Here is a 21,095-nt window from a genome sequence, read left to right as displayed (position 1 = left end):
TGGACTAAGTGCAAGTTTGTCGATGAAATTAAGAGTGAAGCGCAAAAAAGGTGTGAAAAACATATGCGAAGCTACAGAACCTTCAATTGGACGCTTAAGCAAGTCGTCTACCAACAATTAAGAGATAAGTATGTATTATGATAATAACTTATTGGTACATTTTTATTAAGGTCTTGTGATTTGCATCTTAAAGAAGTCTCATATGTGCCTACTATAGGCTATGGTTGCTGCAATTGAAAGTTTAATCATTATAGTCTGGCAAAATATACCCAAGCACCATTTCAAGAACTTACAACCCACATTTTTTGATATCTGAAGGGGGGGCGGACCCTCCCCCTTACCCAAATTTTCAGAAACGCCAGATCTCGGAGATGGGTGGTGCGATTTAAGTGAAATTTTGTGTGCTCTCATATAGTACCCTAAAAATAAAAATTTGGTATCCAAAATTCGGATGGCGTACCTAGGGGGGCTGCCCCACCCTAAAACTTACCAAACATATATTTAGAACAATCACGACAATATGGGACCCAAATGAAAGGTATTTAGAATCCGAAATCGTATCTGATATCCATTGGTCGGACCAAGTGTTAGGGGGACCACCCCAAGCCCCAAAACATCCCTAAATCGGACATATTTACCGATGGCAATATGGGACTCAAATGAAAGGTGTTTGCGAGTAGAATACAAATCTGATATCCAAATGCGGGACTACGTTTTCGCGGGTCCACCCCTTTCCCAAAACACCCCCCAAACAGGACTTATTTACTGACCATGGGAATATGGGGCTTAAATAAAAGGTATTTGAATGCAGAATACGAATCTGATATCCAAATATGGGACCAAGTGTTTGGGGGGCTGCCTCTCACCAAAAGCATCCCCCAAAGGGGACAAAGTTACGACCATAGCAATATGGGGCTCAAATGAAAGGTCTTTGGGAGTAAAGCACGAATTTGATATTAATATTCGGGAAAAGTGTCTACGGGGCCACGTCACCCCCACAAAACCACCCAAATAGTAAGTATTTTCTGACCGTTGCAATATGAGGCTCAAATAAGAGGGTTTTTAAAGTGGAACACGAATTCGATATATATTTTCAAGGCCAACTCACTGAGTTGCCGCCCATCCCCCGAAACTCCCCCCAAGCCGGTCATGTTTACCGAATATGGAAATATGAGGCTCAAATTAAAGGTATGTGGGAGTAGACTACGAATCTAATATCAACATTCCCTACCCCATAACAACGCTCAAATAGGAAATATTTGCTCACCATGACAATTTTGGATCTCAAAGGGAGTGGATCTCGATATTGATTGTTTTTAAGACCCATTCTCTAAACCGGACATATTTGCTGACTTTTGCAGTAAGGGGTTTAAATGAAAGGTATTTGAGATTAGAAAACGAATTTGATATCCAATTTTGAGGCCAATGGCAATATGGGGTTCAAATAAATGATATTAGAGAGTAGAGCACGATGCTGATATATTTCAGGGATCGATGTTTGGGAGACCACTCACTCCCCAAAATACCCCTAAATCAGGCATATTTACCAACCACGTCAATGTGAGTCTCAAATGAAAGGTATTGGGGGTCTGCCACTTCCCTAAAACACCCCACAAACAACATTTATTTACTGATCAACACAATATGGGGCTTAAACAAAGGTATATGGGAGTTAAATACGAATCTGATATCCAAATGTGGGACCTTGTATTTGGGGCACCGCTCCGTTCCCAAAACACCCTCCAAAAAGTACAAACTTTGGGGCAATGGCAATATGGGGTTTATAAAAATGGTATTTCAGAGAAGAGAACGATGTTGATATTTTTTTTTTTTTTTTTTGGTCAAGAGTCTAAGGGACCACCTCACCCCCGAAAACACCCCTAAATCGGACATCATGACAATATCTAGCTGAAATAAAGACTTTTAATAATGGAGTATATCTAACACCCAAACGTTAATGACCCGAAACCCTCCGAGTTTAAACTTTAAACCCGATTTAAAGTTTTGAGCCCATAAAAGACGCATTCATTACCCGATGTCGCCGAAATTCGGGACAATGAGTTGTGTTAGTACCCTCGACATCCTTCTTCAATTTGGCCCAGATCGGCTTAGATTTGAATATAGCTGCCATATAGACCGATTTCTCGATTTAAGATTTTGAGCCCATAAAAGAAGCATTTATTGTCCGATGTCGCCGAAATTTGGAACAGTGAGTTGTGTTGGGCCCTTCGACATCCTTCTTCAATTTGGTCCAGATCAGTTCAGATTTGAATATAGCTGCCATATAGACCGGTCTCTCGATTTAAGGTCTTGGGGCCATAAAAGGCGCATTTATTGTCCGATGTCGCCGAAATTTGGGACAGTGAGTTGTTTTAGGCTCTTCGAAATCCTTCCTTAATTTCACTCAGATCGGTTCAGACTTGGATATAGCTGTCATATAGACTGATCCTCCGATTAAGGGTCTTAGGCTCATGAAAGCCACATTCATTTTCCGATTTTGCTGAAATTTGGGACAGTGAGTTGCATTAAGCCACTCGACAACTTTCTTCAATTTGGCCCAGATCGGTCCAGATTTGGATATAGCTGCCATAAAGACCGATCTCTCAATTTAAGGTCTTGGGGTCATAAAAGGCTCATTTCTTGTCCGATGTCGGCGAAATTTGGGACAGTGAGCTGTGTTGGGACCTTCAACATCTTTCTACAATTTGGCCCAGATCGGTTCGGATTTGAATATAGCTGCCATATAGACCGATCTCTCGATTTAAGGTCTTGGGGCCATAAAAAGCTTTTTTATTGTCCGATGTCGCCGAAATGTTAGGCTCTTCGACGTTCTTATTCAATTTGGCTCAGATCGATTCAGATGTGGGTATAGATGCTGTATAGACCGGTCACTCGATTAAAGGTTTTGGGGCCATAAAAGACGCATTAATTGCCCGATTTCGCCGAAATTTAGGACAGTGAGATGTGTTGGGCCCTTCAACATTCTTAGGAGTCATAAAAGGCGCATTTATTGTCCGAATTTGCCGAAATTCGGAACAGTGTGTTGTGTTAGGCTCTTCGACTTGAATCTGCAACTTGAATCAAATCTGTCCAGATTTGGATATAGCTGCCATATAGACCGATTCGCCGATTTAAAGTCTTGGCCCCATAAAAGGCGCATTTATAATCCGATTTCATTGAAATTTGACACAGTGACATCCGTGTCGTATATGGTTCAGATCGGTCTATATTTGGATATAGCTTTCAAAAATACCACTATTTTGTTCAATAAAATTAGACAGTGGATTGGACACTCAATGGCCGTGCCGAATTTGGTCCAAATCGGACCATATTTCGATATAGCCGCTATGAGGATTAGGAGGAAAAGTGGTTTACAGTGGTTTATAGCCGAGGTGGTGGGTATCCAGTGTTCGGCCCGGCCGAACATAACGCCTTTTTACTTGTTGATTAATGGTTTGTAGAAGTGTCAAGGTTATAAAATTTGGAAACCTATTATTAAATACTTTGATTTGATGGTCTTGGAGACACAATATGTAAAATCCAACTTTGATATATTTAACAAAATTAAACACTCTACGGCGTATTAAATGGCATTCGCTTATAAGCAAGTCAATTTTAATTTGGTGTTGACATCTCTCCCCCCGTTGTGTGTGTGCGTTTTTTTAATATTTCTTTAAAATTTATTACACTTTGATTGTCTAGTGGTTGAGTTTTGATCTGATAGAGAAATTAATTCAGGCTTTTATTAATGATTTAATTAATTGCTCTTCTTTTGCCGGTTGAAATGAATAATTTCGCATTTTAGCACAAGTGGTGATTTTCATAATAGAATACCCTTGAATAGCGATTGGGTGGCAGATACAAAAAGCTAATCTTGGCCAAATGATTTATGTATTAACAAAACAAAACACTCACCATGGCAGGAAAACGCAATAAAATCCATACTCAACACCATGTAAAGGATGATTTTATAGCGTAGCATTTATTTTCGAAAAAATGGCCTTTCCCATTTACTACTTAAAACGAGCAAATATGTTCAAACTGTAATAACTACGAACATATATATAGGACGAACATATATATGGAAGCTATTGGGTTGCCCAAAAAGTAATTGCGGATTTTTCAAAAGAAAGTAAATGCATTTTTAATAAAACTTAGCATGAATCAAATATACTTTTGTTACACTTTTTTTCTAAAGCAAGCTAAAAGTAACAGCTGATAACTGACAGGAAAAGAATGCAATTACAGAGTCACAAGCTGTGAAAAAATTTGTCAACGACGACTATATGAAAAATCCGCTATTTCTATTTGGGCAACCCAATATATCTAATTCTGAACCGATTTCGAGCAAACTTCTCAGATAATGTGATAGTCGTCGAGGAAAGTGTTTTGTAAAAATTTTGGCAAGATTGATAAAACAATGCGCTTGCAGTGGCTCTTTAAGTGAAAATCAGGCGACATATATATATGACAGCTATAAGAAAATCTGGGCCGATTTCTATGAAATTCACCAGTAATGGCGAGAGTCACAAGAAAATCCTTCCTGCGAAATTTCGAGAGAATCGGTTGAAAAATGACCACTTTATTGCAATATTACCCGAAAATCGGACGAACATATACATGGGAGCTATACCTAAATCTGAAACGATTTCGAGCAAACTTCTCAGATAATGTGATAGTCGTCGAGGAAAGCGTTTTGCAAAATTTTGGCAAGATGGGTAAAAAAATGCGCTTGCTGTGACTCTAGCAGTTAAAATCGGGCGATATCTATATATGAGAGCTATATCTAAATGTGAACCGATTTCCCTGATATTCATCAGTATTGTCGAGAGTCAAAAGGAAATCCTTACTGCCGAATTTCGAGAGAATCGGAGAACAAATGACCGTTTTATTGCAATATTACTGCAAATCGGACGAACATATATATGGGAGCTATATCTAAATCTGAACCGATTTCAAGCAAACTTTCTAGACATTGTAGAAGTCGTAAAGGAAAGCGTTGTACGAAAATTTGGGAAGACTGATCAATAAATGCGCTTGCAATGGCTCTAGGAGTGATAATCGCGCGATATTTTGGGTTGCCCAAAAAGTAATTGCGGATTTTTTAAAAGAAAGTAAATGCATTTTTAATAAAATTTAGAATGAACTTTAATCAAATATACTTTTTTTTAAACTTTTTTTCTAAAGCAAGCTAAAAGTTAAAAGCAAGCTAAAAGCTGATAACTGACAGAAGAAAGAATGCAATTACAGAGTCACAAGCTGTGAAAAAATTTTTCAACGCCGACTATATGAAAAATCCGCAATTACTTTTTGGGCAACCCAATATATTCATGAGAGCTATATCTAAACCTGAACCGATTTCTACAAAACTCACCATTAATGTCAACAGCCATAAGAAAAACATTCTTGCAACATTCGAGAGAATCGGTTCACAATTTACCATTTTATTGCACTATTACTGAAAAACGGACGAACATATATATGGGAGCTATATCCAAATCTGAACCGATTTTTTCCAATTTTAATAGGTTTTGTCTCTAGGCCAAAAAACATGCATAAACCAAATTTTAAGGCAATTGGATGAAAACTGCGACCTGTACTTTGTGCACAAATTAACATGGACAGACAGACGGACAGACAGACACACAGACAGTGGGACATAGCTAACTCGAAACAGAAAGTGATTTTGAATCGATCGGTATACTTGTCAATGGGTCTATCTCTCTTCCTTTTGGGTGTACAGGGTATTATAACTTGGTTGCCAATGCACCAAGTTATAATACCCTGTACCACAGTAGTGGTGTAGAGTATAAATAACTTCATGTAAATGTTGGCCCCAGCTGAGGGTTTAAATGCTGCATTCGTAAGGTCTTGTTTTCCAAAACTACTCTAACGTCTCTTTCACTGTCGTCTTTGAAAAAAATGAACCGATGATGCCACCAGCCCATTAACCAAATTATTGTTTATTTTTCGGATTCATCGGTAATTATTGCTCGGCATGTGGCTTTACCTTAATTATATCAGACTATGGACCGACATGTGGCTGTTCTTTAGCTATATCCGGTTATGGACCGATTCAAATCATATTTGGCACATATGTCAAAGTACATAAAAAAAGTCGTTCTACAAAATTTCAGGCAAACCATATAGGAATTGCACCCTCTGGATACCTATGCCTATATTCGAGAGTTCGGTTTATATGGGAGCTATATCAGGTTATAAACCGATTTAGACCATAATTGGCAAATATGTTAGTCAAGACACTTCATGCAAAATTTCTGCTTAAGAAGAATAAATAAAAACGCATGAAGTTCGGCGGACCGAACTTTGGATACCCACCACCTTGGCCATACGGATTAACCCTTGTTGAAGTGACATCTGCTGCTCTTCAACAGAAATAACTTGACAGCGCCATATACAGCATTTACCTGGCCTACACTAGATAACATCGGGTGACAACAACGCAAGTAGCCATCTGATCTTGTATTCTGATATGTCATCTCTTTTGGCACTTGCCCATCGGCAATACAAATAAAAGCTCTTCATGAGCCCAAGAACTTAAATCGGTATATTTATATGGCAGCTTTATCAAAATAAAGACCGATCGGAACCATTTAGAGCAGGGATGTCGAATATCTCACTGTGTTAAATGTCAGTGTAATTGGGTAATAAATGAACCTTTTAAGTTTTAAGACCTCAAATTGGAAATCGGTCTATTTGGCAGCTATATCCAAATATGAGCCGATCTGGGCCATATCGAACACAACGGACGAAGAGCCTGGCATAGCTCACTGTGCCAAATTTCAGTGAAATCGGATAACAAACGCTGCTTCTATGGGCCCAAGAGTTTAAATCTAAAGATCGGTATATATAGCAGCTATTTTCAAATATAGCCCAATCTTAACCATACTCGGTACAAGTGCCGACAGGCCTCCCACTGTTTATTGGGCCAAATTTAAGCGTAATCGGCAAAATAAATTTAACTTTTATGTGCCTTAAACCTACGATCGGGAGATTGGTATATATGGCAGCTATATCTAAATGCATACCGATCTGTGTCGTAAAAATTATAAATGTCGAGAGACCTAACACAACTCATTGTGCCAAATTTCCGCGAAATCGGGTAATAAATTCAACTTTTATGGGCCCAAGACCTTAAATCTAGAGATCGGTCTATATGGCAGCTATAAGCAAATCCAGACCGTATTATTTACAGATGTTAAGGGGCCTAACACAACTCATTGTGCAAAACTTCACCGAAATCGGTTAATAAATTCAACTTGTATGGGCCCAAGACTTTAAATCTAGAGATCGGCCTACATGGTAGCTATATCCAAATCTGAACCGATCTGGGCCAAATTGACAAAGGATGTCGATGAGCCTAGCACAACTCACTGCCCGAATTTCAGCAATATCGGATAATAAATGTGGCTTTTATGGGCTTAAGACCCTAAATCGGCCGATCGGTCTATATGGGGGCTATATCAAGATATAGTCCGATATAGCTCATCTTCGACCTTACCCTGCCTTTGGGCAAAAAAAAAATCTGTGCACAGTTTCAGCTCAATATCTCTATTTTTAAAGACTGTAGCGTGATTTCAACAGACAGACGGACAGACGGAAGGCCATGTCTAGATTTATAGGGTCGGAAACAGATATTTCGATGTTTTGCAAACGGAATGACAAAATGAATATAACCCCATCCTTCGATGTTGGGTATATAAAAAAAAAAACCAAAGGACTTTCATCTTTTTTTGATTTACTACGATATGGTAAAATATCAAAATTCCACCAAATTAATGTTTCATTAACTTTTTTTCTAATTTGCTGATAACGCAATCAAAAATATGGTCAACATTATTAAAACATTATTTTAAAAAATAAAACATATGGAACAAATCATCTCTTTAAAACGTTAATGACAAATAAAATTACACTCTAAGCAGAACAACAATAATTAACAAATAATAAAAAAAACAGTGCTTTGTAAATTAGGCATGACAAAAATGTTAAAATAATAAACAAAATTTGCGATTTGATTCAGAGAGAACTGCCAGACATAATGGGAACGCTAATTACCGTATACTTTGTAACTAATCGAAAAATGGATCTAATGGTAATCGTTTTTGCTCAGAACGGTTCATTTGTTCATTCGTCCGTCTGTATGCTCATCTTTCGCAAATATGTTATGTTTAAGTAGTAAGAAAAGGCAAAAGTCGGACGGAGTCGACTATATAATACCCTACACCACCTAGTCGACGTACTTAATAACATTTAATACTGGTAACATCGCTACCTTTGAAAAGGATAATGGGTAAGTACCCAATAAATACCATTTAATACCCTACACCACTACTGTGGTACATAACTTTGTGAATTAGTTTGTAACACCCAAAAGGAAGAGAGATAGACACATTGATAAGTATACCGATCGACTCAGAATCACTTTCTGATTAGTTTTAGCTATGTTCGTCTGTCTGTCCGTCTGTCTTTCCGTCTGTTTGTCCGTCCGTCTGTGCGTCTGTCCGTCCGTCTGTCTGTCCGTCTGTCTGTCTTTCTGTCCATGTTAATTTGTGTACAAAGTACAGGTCGCAGTTTTCATCCGATCGTCTTAAAATTTGGTACAGGCATGTTTTTCGGCCTAGAGACCAAGCCTATTGAAATTGGAAAAAATTGGTTCAGATTGGGATATAGGTTCCATACATATGTTCGCCCGATTCTCTCGAAATTTTGCAGGAAGTATTTTCTCATGACTCTCGACATTACTGGTGAATTTCATGGAAATCGGTTCAGATTCAGATATAGCTCTCTTATATATATCTCGCCCGATTTTAACTTCTGGAATCACAGCAATCGCATTTATTGACCCATCATGGCAAAATTTTGCAAAACGCTTACCTTGACGACTGCCACAGTAACTGAGAAGTTTGCTCGAAATCGGTTCAGATTTAGGTACAGCTCCCATGTATATGTTCGTCCGATTTTTAGTAATAATGCAATAAAATTGTCATTTGTTAATCGGTTATCTCGAAATTTGGCAGGAAGCATTTTTTTATGACTCTTGACATTACCGGAGAATTTCATGGAAATCGGTTCAGATTCAGATATAGCTCTCAAATATATATATATCGCCTGATTTTCACTCCTAGAGCTACTGCAAGCGCATTTATTGTCCAATCTTCCCAAAACTTCGTACAACGCTATGCTCGAAGTTGGGCTATATCGGACTATATCTTGTTATAGCCCCCATAAAGACCGATCCTCCGATTTAGGGTCTTAGGCCCATAAAAGCCACATTAATTATCCGATTTTGCTGAAATTTGGGACAGTGAGTTGTGTTAGGCCCTTCGACATCCTTCGTCAATTTGGCCCAGATCGGTCCAGATTTGGTTATTGCTGCCATATAGACCGATCCGCCGATTTAGGGTCTCAGGCCCATAAAAGCCACATTTATTATCCGATTTTGATGAACTTTGGGCTAGTGAGATGCATTAGGCCCTTCGACATCCTTCGTCAATTTGGCCTAGATCGGTCCAGATTTGGATATTGCTGCCATCCAGACCGATCCTCTGATTTAGGGTCGAAGGCCCATAAAAGCCACATTTATTATCCGATTTTGCTGAAATTCGGGACAGTAAGTTGTCGTAGGCCCTTCGACATTCTTCTTCAATTTGGCCCTGATCGGTTCAGATTTGAATATAGCTGCCGTATAGACCGATTTCACGATTTAAGGTTTTGGGCCCATAAAAGGCGCATTTATTGTCCGATGTCGCCGAAATTTGGTACAGGGTCTTAACTTAACTTTCCTTGACATACTTCTGCAATATGGCACAAATCGGGCCAGATTTGGATATAGCTGCCATATAGACCGATCTCTCGGTTTTAGGTTTTGGGGCCATAAAAGGCGCATTTAATGTCCGATGTCGCCGAAATTTGGGACAGTGAGTTAAGTTAAGCCCCTTGACATAATTCTGCAATTAACCACAGATCAGTCCAGATTTTGATATAGTTGCCATATAGACCAATTTCACGATTTAAGGTTTTGGGCCCATAAAAGGCGCATTTCTTTTCCGATGTCGCCGAAATTTGGCACAGGGTCTTAACTTTCCTTGACATACTTCTGCAATATGGTACAGATCGGCCTAGATTTGGATATAGCTGCCATATAGACCGATCTCTCGGTTTTAGGTTTTGTGGGCATAAAAGGCGCATTTAATGTCCGATGTCGCCGAAATTTGGGACAGTGAGTTAAGTTAAGCCCCTTGACATAATTCTGCAATTAACCACAGATCAGTCCAGATTTTGATATAGCTGCCATATAGACCAATTTGACGATTTAAGGTTTTGGGCCCATAAAAGGCGCATTTCTTGTCCGATGTCGCCGAAATTTGGGACAGTGAGTTAAGTTAAGCCCCTTGACATAATTCTGCAATTAACCACAGATCAGTCCAGATTTTGATATAGTTGCCATATAGACCAATTTCACGATTTAAGGTTTTGGGCCCATAAAAGGCGCATTTCTTTTCCGATGTCGCCGAAATTTGGTACAGGGTCTTAACTTTCCTTGACATACTTCTGCAATATGGTACAGATCGGCCTAGATTTGGATATAGCTGCCATATAGACCGATCTCTCGGTTTTAGGTTTTGTGGGCATAAAAGGCGCATTTAATGTCCGATGTCGCCGAAATTTGGGACAGTGAGTTAAGTTAAGCCCCTTGACATAATTCTGCAATTAACCACAGATCAGTCCAGATTTTGATATAGCTGCCATATAGACCAATTTCACGATTTAAGGTTTTGGGCCCATAAAAGGCGCATTTCTTGTCCGATGTCGCCGAAATTTGGTACAGGGTCTTAACTTAACTTTCCTTGACATACTTCTGCAATATGGCACAAATCGGCCCAGATTTGGATATAGCTGCCATATAGACCGATCTCTCGGTTTTAGGTTTTGGGGCCATAAAAGGCGCATTTAATGTCCGATGTCGCCGAAATTTGGGACAGTGAGTTAAGTTAAGCCCCTTGACATAATTCTGCAATTAACCACAGATCAGTCCAGATTTTGATATAGTTGCCATATAGACCAATTTCACGATTTAAGGTTTTGGGCCCATAAAAGGCGCATTTCTTTTCCGATGTCGCCGAAATTTGGTACAGGGTCTTAACTTTCCTTGACATACTTCTGCAATATGGTACAGATCGGCCTAGATTTGGATATAGCTGCCATATAGACCGATCTCTCGGTTTTAGGTTTTGTGGGCATAAAAGGCGCATTTAATGTCCGATGTCGCCGAAATTTGGGACAGTGAGTTAAGTTAAGCCCCTTGACATAATTCTGCAATTAACCACAGATCAGTCCAGATTTTGATATAGCTGCCATATAGACCAATTTCACGATTTAAGGTTTTGGGCCCATAAAAGGCGCATTTCTTGTCCGATGTCGCCGAAATTTAGTTCAGGGTCTTAACTTAACTTTCCTTGACATACTTCTGCAATATGGCACAAATCGGCCCAGATTTGGATATAGCTGCCATATAGACCGATCTCTCGGTTTTAGGTTTTGGGGCCATAAAAGGCGCATTTATTGTCCGATGTCGCCGAAGTTTGAGACAGTGAGTTAAGTTAAGCCCCTTTACATAATTCTGGTATTAAGCAAGATCGGTCCAGATTTGGATATAGCTGCCATATAGACCCATCTCTCTCGTTTTTAGGTTTTGGGGTCATAAAGAGCGCATTTATTGTCCGATGTCGTTGAAATTTGGGACAGAGAGTTAAATTTAGTCCCTCCACATATTTCTGCAATTTGGTCTAGATCGATCAAGATTTGCATATAGTTGCCATATAGACCGATATCTCGATTTATGGCATTGGCCCTAAAGAAAGCGCATATGTTAATTCATCAATTAAAGAAGAATTAATAGACTTAGTTGATCCGAAAGAAGAAATTAAGGTTCGTAGAAAAGAATAAAAATAAATAAATAAATGAGTCTTAAAATTCAACAACTTAATGCAGTAAAATGTTTCCAGAGTCTGGTTGTAAATGTTGCCGTGTTACTGAGTAATTGCAGATCGTTAGAAAGTGAGTTCCAGAGACGTATATCAACATATGCCAAATAAAAAAAAAACTCCGATGAATTTTGGGAATGATTTTTTTACCTCTAATAGATCTGGGGAAATCAATGAATCCATACAGATATTGTGGTGCCTGCGTGTAGATCAGTTTATGCAGGAAAGTAAGCGACCTCAGGTATAACAAGTGCTGTAGGGAGACGCCATACAGGGATCAAGGGTTTTCAGAGATGGAGTCGCGCCGTCTCAAGCCAAATACATAACGAGTAACGCTATTAAAAAAGGTTTTTTGCTAACGTCTACTTACCGTGTCGCAATTAGCAAACAACTCACAGCCGTAGAGAATGCCAGGAACAAAATAAGTCCTAGCCAAGAGAGCCCTAACCCGCAGCGGAGTAACCGACTGAGTGGCACTCAATTTTCTATATCACTGACCAACGACAGAGTCGATATGATTACCCCAAGTCAGAGTGCTATTAATAAACACGCCCTAGTTCTTTGCATGAGGAACTATTTCCAATCTAGCGTCGTTAATGAATATACCAACATCACATGAAAAACGAGACAGCCTGTTTCGGATAACAACACACTTGGACTTTACAGGGTTGAGACACAGGCCATTGGCTTTCGCCCACATGCTGACTCTTGACAGATCATGATTAAGCCGACGTATGTTTTCAGCAATCTCATCCCTTGGACTGCCGATATATATCTGTACATCGTCAGCGTACATATGTACCTCACAATAAGACAATTGACTCGCCAAGTCGTTACTCTACAATGAAAAGAAGAGGACCCAGAATTGATCCTCCCTGAGGAACACCTTTTAAAACAAGCAGAGGCGACGATACAGAAGACTTATAACTAATGGACTGAGGGCGATGTGACAGGTACGACAAAATAAGACGAACGGACGTAGAAGAAAAATTGTAAAGATCTCTCATCTTATCTCATAACAAGGAATGACCCACAGTGTCAAATGCCTTAGAATGGTCAAGAAGAACAAGGAAACTTATGTTGTCATTCTCCAAATTGACACTGATCCTCTCACAGCGAGTTCAGGTACCCTTTTGAACCTTTTTGTTGAATATCGTTCAGATCGGAACATATTTGGATATAGCTGCTATATAAACCGATCTCCCTATAAAGTGTATTGAGCCTATAAAAGGAGCATTTTTCATCCGATTTTGATGAAATTTGAAATAGTGAGTTTTGATAGACCTCTACACCCTTTTGTTGATTATCGTCCTAGACTATATCGTATACTAGCATACCTTGTGATATTTTTAGGAAATTGGTATCTTTTTGCTTCAAGGACACCAGATTCTTCCAACATGAGGAAAGGATTTATGAGCAACATAAGGGTATACCGATGGGTTCTCCAGCATCGCCCATCATTGCAGTTATAATCATGGAGGATCTACTTGACAATGCAGTTGATAGTGTAAACAAACCGAGGATTATAACTAAATATGTGGATGATATCTTTGCGATGGTCAGAAAATCAGATGTGGACAAAACATTAGAAGCTCTGAACGCATATATCCCCCGATTACAATACACAAAAGAAGAGGAAACTAATGGAAAATTATTATATTTGGATTATGAACTCGATGAAAATCGATTGGTACCAGAAATCAACAGTCTCAGGACGATTGATTAACTTTTATTCTAAACATCATAAAAAGATTATAATAAACACTGCGAAAAATTTCATCAGGAGAGATTTCTCATAGTTAGCGGAGAAGAATATCACAGCCAGAATGAGACAAAGATCAGGAACATTTTAAGGGCCAATGATTTGCCATCATACACAGTTAATAAAGGGTGATTTTTTTGAGGTTAGGATTTTCATGCATTAGTATTTGACAGATCACGTGGGATTTCAGACATGGTGTCAAAGAGAAAGATGCTCAGTATGCTTTGACATTTCATCATGAATAGACTTACTAACGAGCAACGCTTGCAAATCATTGAATTTTATTACCAAAATCAGTGTTCGGTTCGAAATGTGTTCATTCACCGTTCAGCGATGAGGCTCATTTCTGGTTGAATGGCTACGTAAATAAGCAAAATTGCCGCATTTGGAGTGAAGAGCAACCAGAAGCCGTTCAAGAACTGCCCATGCATCCCGAAAAATGCACTGTTTGGTGTGGTTTGTACGCTGGTGGAATCATTGGACCGTATTTTATCAAAGATGCTGTTGGACGCAACGTTACGGTGAATGAACACATTTCGAACCGAACACTGATTTTGGTAATAAAATTCAATGATTTGCAAGCGTTGCTCGTTAGTAAGTCTAATCATGATGAAATGTCAAAGCATACTGAGCATCTTTCTCTTTGACACCATGTCTGAAATCCCACGTGATCTGTCAAATACTAATGCATGAAAATCCTAACCTCAAAAAAATCACCCTTTAGTTTGCTGAAGAATACCAAACTAACCACTGGAAACCAAACGGAGAGTAGAGAGGGAAAAGTATATAAAACCATGACGTACATAGAAGGGTTTCCGGCAAGACAATGTAAGTCGAATATATATGATAACGAAAAGTACCAATTAGCATTGAGGACATATATAACAACGTCGACCGAAATATGAAAAAAAAATACGACTAAAAAACAGCCAAAAACTTTGTTTTTTCCCCATGACCTATAGCCGATACCATACACCAAGCTTCATAAGTATAAAAAGCTCAACTATATATCCACAAAACATAAAATGTTACAAAAAAAATTATTTTAACATGCATTTGATTTTAACATTTTTTTTTAACTTTTCTATATCACTCTGCCACCAACATTAATGCTTAATTTTTTATCATTATTAATAAAATATGAACTTTTAATGATATATTGTCCAGGCAAAACAGGAAAAGGAATTCGGTCCATATCGAAAACGAGATTCTTGCCAATTATATCATGCTGCAATGATTGAAAATGTGAACACAAATTGAGAACTTCCTTTCGGATTGCAACTTACATTGTAGGGACAGGTGTGATTGAGGTTGGTGGCTGGACCCACTATCTTAAACAAGGCCTCAAAGGCTATGAATCGTTTACGATTTGCCATGAATTTGCAAGCATCCCAAGTGGAATTGACCGGCACTATAGGCCGTCGCGTTGCAGTAAGGTAATGGAATTCGACATGGGCGAGACAATTGGTGACCGGTAACTGATGGAGTTTAAGGTGAAACGATAGTCCTGTAAGGTTCTTGGTATTTTTTGTAATTTTGCAGTATTCGAAATTGCCAAAATCTGGTTGATGCATGATGCATTTTACCCACAAATTCTGTAGTTCAGTCAAAGACTTAAAAACAATCGTTAGCTTGGAATGGTTTCATTAATTGAAAGTTCATTCATAACAAACCTTGGAAAAGGCCAGAGTGAATAACAAGAAATTTAGAATTGTTTTGAGCAACATCTTCGCCGTCACTGCAAATGCGTTCAGCGTAGTAAAAAAAACAAAGAGAAATGAAAGAAGTTCTATATGTAGACAAAATGATAAGCCTTAAGCTTTACAGATGACCTTAAATGACTGGAAAACTCGTTTTGACAACCAAAGAGAGTGATAAACAGCAATATTTCAACCAAAAAAAAGGGACTGTAAGATTTGCAGCTAAGATAACCGATGCATATAGAATATAATTGACTTACATGTGAACGAATTATTTATCATCAATTTAACATACTTGAACTTTTAATGATTAAAGGACTTTGACCAATTACAGACTATGGCCAATTACCTACTATATCTTCATCTCTAAGGTTATTCATGGCAATTGGTTTTAGAATCACGTTATACTTTGGTAATTATTGACCAATTATAAATGAATAAAAATTATTCCTCTTTCTCTTGTTATGTTAATTTGTTATTCACCCCTTAAATTGCCGGAAACTCCATTTGCCTGGTGTAATATATTGCCTTAAGCTAGATACTGATTTGTCACAAACGTATTTCCTTTGTTTCCTGCAAAACGTTTCGATTAAAGCCAACTATGGTCTCTCTACTTCTTACAGTACAAAGCGCATAATGTTGCTAGCAATGCCTTGGATTCAAACTGGATGGCAAGATGTCGTTCATACATAGATAAAAATAATTTTGAAAAACAACAACTGTGGTCGAAAAAGCGACCAAGAAATTTGTTAATTTTTCTGCAACAATTTATTTTGAATCTCAATGACCCAAAGTACAATTTTGTTGTTGAAAGGCACTCTTTGCAAGCCAACATATAACAACAACATCATTATATCCATAGGCAAGGCAAAAAATCATCTAACCTGCTAATGCATGTGCTTTGCTTCGGCTGGTGGGATTTTGCTTTCTTTGTTCGGTTCGCGCTGCTTTATCTCGTTCGTTTGACTGCTGCTCTCAGGTTTTCCTCTGTCACTCTCTACTATTACGGAACGGAATTTCTATCCTACTGCCATATGAATATCATATTGCCATTATTGGGCTATATGTCAACTTAGGTATAAGACAAACTCTCAGCCACTAAATGCTTGAATGTTACGTTCGTACTCTGCTCCTAAAACCCTTTCATTTAGACCCAGATTTTTATGCACGCCACCATTGGATGTGGATAAACTCATCTAGTCATTCTGATTGTAACATCTCGAAATATTTATCTGCTAACCCGTATGATATATATATTCTGGATCGGCTCGACATTGTGTCAATATAGCCATGTCCGTCTGTCGAAATCTCGATAGCGGTCGAACGCGTAAGGCTAGCTCCTTAAAATTTTGCACAGATATTTACCATTGATGTAGGTCATTGGGGATTGCAAGTGGGTCATATCGGTTCAGATTTCGATATAGCTCCCATATAAACTGATCTCCCGATTTGACTTCTTGTGCCCGTGGAAGTCGAAATTTTAGTCCGATTGGCTGAAAATTTGCACACAGTGTTCTGTTATGATTTCCAACAATCGTGCCAAGTGCGGACCGAATCTGTCTATAAACTGATATAGCGTCCATATAAACCAATCTCCCGACTTGACTTCTTGATTTGAGATTGCAAACCGTTCCGCTCCGGGTTCAAAACATTTCGCTCCAGGTCCACTTCCGCTCCGGCAAAAATAGGCCTGCTCCGCTCCACGCTCCACTGCGATTCGAATCCCTGATCACAATTACTCAGTTAATGGCCAAGCTTACAAGCCCGACATAAGCTGGTCTACCGCTCTGCTTTCGCTGGCTAGAAGCAGGTCTCAGTCATTGCCTCCGTAATGACAAGGCAGATCGGAAAACATGCTGACAGACTGAAGGTTGCAATTATTGACTTCTGGAGAAGCTGTGAGGACGTTGAGCAAGGGGAGACTATAGAACATTTGCTGCGTGTGTGTGCCGGCACTTTTAGTCAGAAGAAGATCCAATTTGGGTTGTCATTTCTTTCAGATCTTCTCTAATTTAGCGGATGTGAACATTCGCAAGTTGTTGGGCTTTTCAAAGTCATCTAAATGGTTAAACTGTAGCAACTACAAGGCATCTTCCTTCTCTTGTTCCGGTGGTATCACAATGGCCGAAAACGTTTAAGGCAGACTGCCGCTTAAAACGAACAGGGAGGCAGCGACGAAACTATCACCGGCTTTTTCAATATACATTTTTTGATATCTGAAGGGGGGGCGGACCCTCCCCCTTACCCTAATTTTCAGAAACGCCTGATCTCGGAGATGGGTGGTGCGATTTAAGCGAAATTTTGGGTGCTCCTTAAAATAAAAATTTGGTATCCAAATTTCGGATGGGGAGATCAGGGGGGATGCCCCACCCTAAAACCTACCAAACATATATTTAGATCAATCACGACAATATGGGACTCAAATGAAAGGTATTTAGGATAAGAAAAAGTATCTGATATCCAATTGTCGGACCAAGTGCTAGGGGGACCAACCCAAGGCCCAAAACACCCCCAAATCGGACATATTTACCGACCATGGCAATAGGGGACTCATATGAAAGGTATTTGCGAGTAGAATACGAATCTGATATCCAAATGTGGGATCAAGTGTTTGGGGGTCCACCCCTTTCCCAAAACACCCCCCAAACAGGACTTATTTACTGACCATAGCAATATGGGACTCATATCAAAGGTATTTGCGAGTAGAATACGAATCTGATATCCAAATGTGGGACTAAGTGTTTGGTGTGGCCGCCTCTCACCAAAAACATCCCCCAAAGGGGACAAATTTACGACCATAGCAATATGGGGCTTAAATGAAAGGTCTTTGGGAGTAAAGCACGAATTTGATATCAATATTCGGGAAAAGTGTCTATGTTGCCACGCCACCCCCACAACATCACCCAAATAGTAAATATTTGCTGACTATTACAATATGAGGAGGCTCAAAAAAGAGGGCTTTTAAAGTGGAACACGAATCCGATATATATTTTCAAGGCCAACTCACTGAGTGGCCGCCCATCCCTCAAAACACCCCCCAAGCCGGTCATGTTTGCCGACTATGGTAATATGGGGCTCATATTAAAGGTATGTGGGAGTAGACCACGTATCTGATATCAATATTAGGGGCCAACTGTCTAGCGGACGTCCTACCACCAACCCCCAAATAGGACCAAGACAATTTGGGTCTTAAAGAGAGTGGAACTAAATATTCATAGTTTTTAGGGCCACTACCCCAAACCGGACATATTTGCTGACTTTTGCAATAAGGAATTTAAATGAGATTAGAAAACGAATTTGATATCCAATTTTGAGGGCAATGGCAATATGGGGTTCAAATAAATGATATATAGATATATGAGAATAGAGCACGTTGCTGATATATTTTCCGGGCTGATATTTGGGGGACCACCCCAATCCCCAAAACACCGCTAAATCGGGCATATTTACCGACCACGTCAATATGGAGATTAAATGAAAGGCATTGGGGGGTAGAGCAAGAATTGATACCCATTTTCGGGACCAATTTTCTGGGGCTCTACCCCTTTTCCCAAAATACCCTACAAACAGCAATTTTTTACTGACCATCGCAATATGGGGCTCAAATAAAGGTATTTGCGATTAGAATACGAATTTCATATCCAAATGTAGGACCATGTATTAGGGGCATCACCCTTTCCCAAAACAACCCCAAAGGGAAAAATTTTTCGACCATGCCAATATGTGGCTCAAATCGATCAAATCAAAAAATCGATAACCTATTTTGGGGCCATGTGTTTGGGGGACGCCTCATCCTGTAAATTCCTCTTAAGCCGATGACAATATGGGGTTTAAATAAATAGTATTTGAGAGAAGATCACGATGCTGATATTTTTTCTGGGATAAGTATCTGGGGGACCACCTCTCCCCCCCGAAAACACCACTAAATCAGACATCATGATAATATCGGGCTGAAATGAAGTATTTTAAGAATGGAGTACACCTTACATCCCAAATTAAATTCGTAGACCAATAAAGATCATATGGGATTCAGATAAAGGCATGGTTAGCATGGTATTTCACTAAAATATCTCTAATTATCGAAAATAAATATTCCACAGAAACTTTTGTTCCATATAAAGTAAAAGAAGGCGCAGCGAAGCGGGCCCGGGTTAGCTAGTTATTTATATGGTTTATTGTAAAGTTTTTTGTTTACTAAGGAAACAAGGTCAAATTTAGATAAACATCATTCAGCAAATTTCACTCGATTTTGGGTAATTTACGAAAATTATATAATTTTTATTTCTACATTCAAATGACGGATGGAGGTAAATGCTGCAAGTCATTGGCAAGAATCTCATTGGCAAATAATACATTTTGAACATCTGACATAATAGCAATATGCTACTCCATTTGACTGAGTACTATGTCATGTTTGCAATACTTTATGTAGAGGTTTGAATTCATACAACATTTTCCATTATTCTACATGAGTTTTAATGTTTTTTTTTTTATTTATTTTTCTTTTAGACTATTCCCAAGATAATTAATCCTACTTTGGTATGCACCATGCATAGACCTAGCTTTGGATATTTTGAATATTGCAATGTATCACGGAATGCACAAAATGATCCGAGCGCTTCGTTTTATATAAAAATCTTACAGTTGCCAGTCACCAGCTTTTCAGTGCATATTGAAGTTCATTATCTTTCAAATGTGCGGCAACCTATTGTGCCCTTAAACTCCACTTGGGATTATTGTCAGTTTCTGGCAAATCGAAAACGTTTCAGATCCTTTGAACGTGTGTACAATCTCTTAGGCTACTACACCAATGTCAATCATTCTTGTCCTTACAATGTAAGTGCAAATGTTTAAAAAGTGATTTTTTCCAATTAAATATCAATATTTTTCTTAACCCCAGCATGATATCATTGGCAAAGACATGTCAATTGACACTCAAAAGGTACCCTTTCCCTTATTACCTGGGGTATATGCGCTCAAAACCTTGTATTATGTCGACGGTGAAAAGACGCTTAGTATTGATGCCAGTGGCAAAGTGGTATGAGTGGGCTCAGGGCATATACATCTACAATCTTGGATTGCTTAAACATATTGGATCTAAATAACAAGGATTATCAAAGAAATATTCACCCATAAGGGATGAGGGAACCATCAGCAGTATTAAACAATAAATGGAATAATAAATATTTTAGTTTAATTTTATTCTGGTTAAAATCAATGGAAATGTTGAAATAAAATCGACAAACTTTTACCCATTTCGAAACTAAAACGTGCTTCCATTTGAAATGTAGGACCGACTCAAACCAGGTCATAGGAAAATTCATTGTACCAAATTTGAGCTACATCAGGTTACCTACAGTGGAACCTGTCTCCTTGGGTGGAGTGAATGTTCCATTTACAGAAAGCGCAAAATACCTGAGTGTTTTGCTGGACAGGAACTTCAAATTCTACTTTTTGGAAAGGGCAAGAAAGGCAACTCTTGCCCTATACATCTGCAACAGAGCCATTGGCAAAAATTGGGGGTTTGGACTGCGTGTCATGCACGGGTACATACTGCAGTTGTCAGACCTATAATGCTATATGGTATTGTAGTCTGGTGGACGGCGCAAAAGTCCACCTACTGTT

At 38.9% G+C, this 21,095-nt stretch overlaps 2 protein-coding genes across 2 annotated transcripts; one reads left to right on the top strand and one right to left on the bottom strand.

Annotated features, from left to right (window-relative positions):
• Nucleotides 1–40: 40 nt before the first annotated feature.
• On the top strand, nt 41–20,681 carry LOC106092684 (uncharacterized). Its single transcript, XM_059368721.1, has 3 exons — nt 41–128; nt 19,980–20,306; nt 20,371–20,681. The coding sequence occupies exons 2-3, from the start codon at nt 20,019–20,021 to the stop codon at nt 20,512–20,514; spliced, it is 432 nt and encodes a 143-aa protein (XP_059224704.1). The 5' UTR covers nt 41–128; nt 19,980–20,018; the 3' UTR covers nt 20,515–20,681.
• On the bottom strand, nt 14,855–15,497 carry LOC131997871 (uncharacterized). Its single transcript, XM_059369719.1, has 3 exons — nt 15,444–15,497; nt 15,057–15,365; nt 14,855–14,998 (listed from the first exon to the last, which is right to left on the bottom strand). The coding sequence occupies exons 1-3, from the start codon at nt 15,495–15,497 to the stop codon at nt 14,855–14,857; spliced, it is 507 nt and encodes a 168-aa protein (XP_059225702.1).
• Nucleotides 20,682–21,095: the final 414 nt, after the last annotated feature.

This window comes from Stomoxys calcitrans, chromosome 5 (assembly GCF_963082655.1).
Source record: "Stomoxys calcitrans chromosome 5, idStoCalc2.1, whole genome shotgun sequence".
Lineage (NCBI taxonomy): Eukaryota > Metazoa > Arthropoda > Insecta > Diptera > Muscidae > Stomoxys > Stomoxys calcitrans.
This window is presented reverse-complemented; position numbering and strand designations above follow the sequence as displayed.